Raw genomic sequence first — 6,182 nt, forward strand, 5'->3', positions numbered from 1 at the left:
TACCTGGTGTAATGAGAGGGAGCCAAAATCAAGAGTGAATAAACGTCTAGATATATTCTTTGGTAATCCTCAATGGTGGAATTTATTTCCACAAGCTGAAGTTGTTCATGGTGATGTGGCATACTTAGACCATACCCCCATTTGCTTGGAAACAGAAGTTGCTCAAGTTGAGAAGAGGAATGATCGATTGATCAAATTTGAAGCCATGTGGATTGGTGAACCAGGTTGTGATAACATTGTGAAGGATACTTAGAATTTTGCTAATGGAAGAATTGATCTTAAGGATTGGGGACTGTGGTAAAAGGCTTCAAGTAAGGAATCGTATGGATTTTGGAAATGCTCAGAGGCAATTACAAATGGGCAACGATCGATTCAAATTGTTGCAAGATTGTGATCCCTTGGGGCGGAGAAGAGAAGAACAGAAAGATGCCAGGGAAGAGGTTCATAAATGGTTAGAGAGGGATGAGGTTATGTGGAGGAAGAGAGCTAAAGCTTTGTGGTTGAGAGAGGGAGATCAAAATTCAAAGTTTTTCCATACTAAGGCAACTCACAGAAAGAAAAAGAATTCAATTGGAAAGTTGCAAAATGAGGTAGTGGATTGGAAGGAAGGAGAACATAGAGATCAATTGATTATTGACTACTTCATGAATATGTTTACAGCATCAACTCAGTGAGGAAATTGTGATTTTTTGGGGTCATTGGCAGAAAGAGTGACTGATGAGATGAATGCTAAATTAACCAAGCTCTATACTGAAGCTGAGGTGTATGTAGTCTTGAAGCAGATGGAACCAGCTACAGCACTAGGACCCGATGGCGTGGCACCTTTGTTCTTTCAAAATTATTGGCCTAACCTAGGTAAGTCAGTTTCTATTGTTGTTCTAGAAGTCTTGAATATTGGCATTGTTCCCACATCTCTGAATCATACTTTTATTTCTTTGATTCTCAAGAAGAAGAACCTTGTTAAGGTGGCTGATTTTAGACCAATCAATCTATGCAATGTGATTTATAAATTGATTTCAAATGTCATTGCTAATAGACTTAAAAATGTATTGCTATGTATCATTTCAGATTCTCAATGTACTTTTGTACCTGGTCGACTCATAATTGACAATGTTTTAGTAGCTGATGAGTTAGTCCATTACTTGAACATGAAGAGAAAAGGTAAAAAATGTTACATATCCCTCGAACTTGATATGAGTAAAGCTTATGACTATGTAGAATGGGATTTTTTGAAGGAAGTTATGAGTATGTTGGGTTTTGAGGAACGGTTGATAAAGTTGATTATGAATTATATTCAGTCTACCTCTTTTTCAGTCTTAGTTAATGGGAAGCCAAAGGGTCATATATTTCCAGGTAGGGGGATTAGACAAGGGGACCCATGGTCTCCTTATCTTTTCTTGCTAGTTACTGAAGGGTTGATTTCTCTTTTGAAAGATGCAGCCAGTCATCATGAGATTTCTGGTATTAAGATTTGTAGAAATGCCCCTTGCATTAATCACTTATTATTCGCGGATGATAGAAATATTTTCTGTAAGGCTGATGTGGGTGAAAACAGGAAGATACAAGCCTTGTTGGAAAGGTATGATCATGTCTCTGGCCAGAAAATTAACATGGAGAAAACTGCAATGATATTTAGTGGCAATGTTTCCAAGGAAAAACTAGAAAAGCTAATGTAGCTATGGGGTGTCTCTGAAGTGCAGAATTACGAGAAGTATTTGGGCCTCCCTACTGTTAGTCCATCAAACAAAGGCCTTCTCTGAGATAAAACAAAATGTGTGGAAAAAGCTTCAATGTTGGAAGGAGAATATGTTATCCCAAGGTGGGAGAGAAATATTGCTCATGGCAGTGGCCCTTTCAATCCCAACTTTTTCAATGAGTTGTTTTCTCCTCCTAATTAGTCTATGTTCTAAATTGGAAGCCATGATGGCAAAGTTTTGGTGGGGCCAAAAGAAGGATGAAAAGAGAATCCATTGGATGAGTTGGAAAAAAATGTGTGAGCACAAAGGGAAAGGGGGACTTGGTTTTAAGGATCTGCATGTATTCAACCTGGCTTTATTAGCCAAACAAGGGTAGAGAATTATGTAGGAGATAGATTCTTTGATCCATCGAGTATTCAAGGCAAAATACTTCCCTCATGGAGTGTTCGTAAATGTTGGGTTAGGTAAGAGACCTTATTTTACCTGGCGAGGCATTTGGGAGGCCAAGAAGTTGATGAGTCAAGGTGTTCATGGAGGATAGGAGATGGTAAACTTGCTAGGCTTTGGTAGGATCCTTGGATTCTAGGCCATCAATCTTTGATGAAGGAAGTCATTTTAATTTGTGATAGTTTAGAGAAGCTTCTGTTTACATTTTAATTGATCCAATTACTAGAGGTTGGAACTTAGATCAGCTTCGAGCTCTCTTCAATCAAAGCTTGGTTACAGATATTTTAAAAGTAATGATCTATCCCAATGAGCAATTAGATAAGATGATTTGGCCCTAAGAAAGGAGTGGAAAATTTAGTGTGAAAAGCTGCTATAGATTTTTTATGTTACAACTACAGGGCTGTAGAGGGGAGTGATGTAATGACAGGCAACAACAATCCTTGTGGAAAATGAGAGTTCCTAATAAGATAAACGTCTTTGCTTTGAGGGCATGCAAGGAGGTTCTACCTTCCCAATAGAATCTACTTAAAAAGCATGTCAATATCGAAGGACCCTACTGTTTTTGCAAACAACAAACTGAAGACATAGCCCATGCTTAACTATACTGCCCTAACATTCATTCAAGCTGGTTTTCATATATTCCTCTCATTCAACAGCTAGGAGTAAACTTACTAGTATTGCAAGTAGCTTTGGCAATTTTAAAGAAGGGACAGGAGGATGATCTAGCCACTTTCTTTGCTATTGCTTGGGGATTTTGGTGGAGAAGAAACCAAATAGTTTATGAGCATAAAATTATTACAGTCCAACAGGTCATTGATCATGCTCTTTATGTTATAAGAGCTTATACTAATATCAAACATTTGGCTAAGTGGAAAGCTCGAGAGTATTATGATTGGAAGCCTCCACCAACGGGTTGGTTGAAACTAAATGTGGTGCTCAGAGATGATGCTGGTAAGGTGATTTTGGCAACAAGCAAGGTAGAGTTTGAAGTGAATACTACTGAAGCCATTGAATTGTTGGCTATTTTCCGTGCCTTATAGCTGTGTGCTAGTATGGGGATCCAAAGATTGATTGTGGAATCAGATTGCTTAATGGCTATCCAAGTGCTCAACAATGAACTTGTTTATGATGCAATGTTAGTTCCATTATTGAGTGAAATAAGAAAGTTGTTAAGATCTAGTGTTTGTAAAGTGCAAATTTCAACATGTCTATAGAGAATGTAATCGGGTTGCTCATATTTTTACCTGATATGCTTGAAACGTTGAGAATATCTCAATGTGGAATGAGCGTTGTCCAGACTTTATTGCTCAGGCTGTTTGGCTTGATAAATGTCTATAAACTTTTTTTATTAATGAAATTTCAGATTTCCTATATAAAAGAAAAAAAAAAAACTAGAATCTTTCACCTCCTTACAGCCCTCAAATCCTAGATTTTCAACCGAAAGCAACCTCTCTCTCTCTCTCTCTCTCTCTCTCTCTCTCATTTATTTCTTTACACGTAAAGGACTGGCCACTTCCACCAGTGATACTGTAGATGAGTTTTCTTCAATTGATTCTTAAGTATATTTCTTCTTGATTCTAGTTCAGTTTTTCAAATTATATCTTAATAGGTTTTATGTATATTTCTTGGATGATGAATTTATCATCAAAACGGCCAATGCATATTCAATATTTTAAGAGTACTGCTACTACTACAGAAAATTCGATACCGAATAGGTATGAATAGTGTAAATTATTTTTTCTTTTTTCTTTCTTTTTTTAATCATTTTTAAATCCTTATAAATATTTTTAAAAATAAAAAAATTACAAAATCATTAAAAAAATACTTTCTTAACTATTAAATAAGAAGAATTTGGTACAAAATATGTGTACATTAATTTTTCGATGACTCTATCATTTGTCATGTTTCAAACTAAAACAGTCAAATCCTAGACTTGGCTATATAATTGACGTTGTTCCCATGGATTTTAATATAGAAATCCCATTATATCCTTACAGTTCTCCCTGATAGTTGTTTGATATTATTCTTGGTAAAGGTATTGCAATAGCAAAAAAAGAAAGCAAGAAATTTATGAGTGTTATCATCATGTAGTATATATCCTGAAGAAGTTTCTGGTAAGGAAGATTAATGAAGAGGAGAAATGTTTCTTCTTAAAATTGCCTGATTCTATCACATTATTCCCTTGATATTTTATGAATAGCTGTATGCATATTTATTTGAAAAAAATTGCATGATTCTATCCTAATATTTGAATTTCTGTATGCATATTTATGAGTTGGAAAAAATATGATGTCTCAAAATATTTTTATGTTTCTCTTTTTCTAATTTATGAATCAGAAAAAAGATCAGATCATAATATTGGAATTTCAAAGCATTCTTTGAAATTTGCATACCATATCTTTCACCTAATACCTTTTAGTGGATGTAAACTTGACTAAGCATGGCTCTACTCCTTATTTTTTTTAAGAGCATCAATTATACTAGCATGTCCAGAATCGAAATTACTTTACTGAAATTCTGTTAGTTTTAATAAAATCGATTTTTTTTTTTAATTTTTTTTAAAAAACCAAATGTAACACCCCGCCAAATTGTGACAAGAAACCATAACGGTAATAGGACTTTGACCATCTTAGTTTAGAGACTTAGTAGGTGAATAGATGAAGTTGCGACATTTATCACCTTTTAGAAATCATTCTTTTGGCAAATGAAAAGCGGCATGAAAAGGACTTACTACCTTGATAGGCCTTGAAATGAACTTGTTGGGGATCATAGCTAGATAGGAAGTGAGCTTAAGCATGGAAAAGTTAAAAGGATCATACTCTAGAGAAGAAAGCCTAGAATGTGCCCAAGGTAAGGCCCAAGGTTGAGGCCCAACTCAGTTACTAGAAGAGCCTAAGGTAGTGTCACAACCCCGCCCTAACCTAGGACGAGTCCGTGACCCATGACCTGTTCTTTCCTTATTATTATTAGTACTATATTTTTTTTTCTACGAGAGTAACAAGGGATATGCGTGAATATGTCACACATGTAATCTGCACTTCTAGTTAAAAGAAAACACCTGATAGACAATCTGTTCAATATTTTACACGAAGGACTCTTAGAGTCTATCATTCATTCATCAACTATAACTAGTTCTAAATAAGAGGGGACTCAGTCCCTACAACACATACAAAAAGGTGTTAAACCATCGTATGTGGGGTTACCATCACCTCACCATAAAAGTTCCACTATTACCATGACCCCACCATAGTATTTACATCATGACCAAAGACATATTGTCTTAAAGTTAAGCCAACAAAACGTCCCAATACGGGACCCATCATAAAAACAAAAAAACATAAACCATTATCATCAAAATCTAACCGACAGAGAAATTCTAACCATCGGCCCCTCCCTTCTCGGTAGTGCCTGGCTCCACAGCCTCTTCATCCATACCTAAACGTTTAAAACATAAACACAAAGTGAGTCTAATACTCAGTAAGCAGTACACCATCATGTTGTTAACTTATTAATCACGTAATCTTTCTTTTGAAAATATTCATACATAAACATTTGTTAGTTCTTGACAATGCTTTCATGAATAAACAGTTTAAGGAATAACTATACTTTCATGCACAAATGATTTAGGGCATAACTATACTTTCATGCATAAACGGCTTAAAGCATAACTATACTTTCATGCATAAACATGTCTAAGAAATGACTTTACTTTACGTTTCACTTTCTTTGGCCGGTACACACTACTATGTTCCGTGTGTTGGGGTTAGTGGTCTTTTGGACCCAGATTCCTCCTGCAGCCACAGGTTGGGAATCCCTTTCATGGGGGGCAGCACTGGGTGTACTACCAGTACTACTTACCCGGCATTGCAATCTTCCCATTCCTTTGGTACTCTTTTATTCATATGGCCGTTACGTACTTTCATGCTTTCATTCCTTTTCCTTCCTTTCTTTGCAGTCAAACGTTTTTATTATCTTTCCTTAGTCCAAATGCATATGCATTTCTTTGAAAAAGTGTTTCATGTCATGCTACATATAGAT

At 35.8% G+C, this 6,182-nt stretch overlaps 1 protein-coding gene across 1 annotated transcript; it reads left to right on the forward strand.

Annotated features, from left to right (window-relative positions):
• Window positions 1-263: 263 nt before the first annotated feature.
• Window positions 264-674, forward strand: LOC121242321. Its single transcript, XM_041140201.1, has one exon. It carries the CDS (start codon window positions 264-266, stop codon window positions 672-674), a length of 411 nt encoding a protein of 136 aa, XP_040996135.1.
• The last annotated feature ends 5,508 nt before the right edge of the window (window positions 675-6,182 follow it).

Source organism: Juglans microcarpa x Juglans regia, chromosome 8D, assembly GCF_004785595.1.
Source record: "Juglans microcarpa x Juglans regia isolate MS1-56 chromosome 8D, Jm3101_v1.0, whole genome shotgun sequence".
NCBI classification, from domain to species: domain Eukaryota; kingdom Viridiplantae; phylum Streptophyta; class Magnoliopsida; order Fagales; family Juglandaceae; genus Juglans; species Juglans microcarpa x Juglans regia.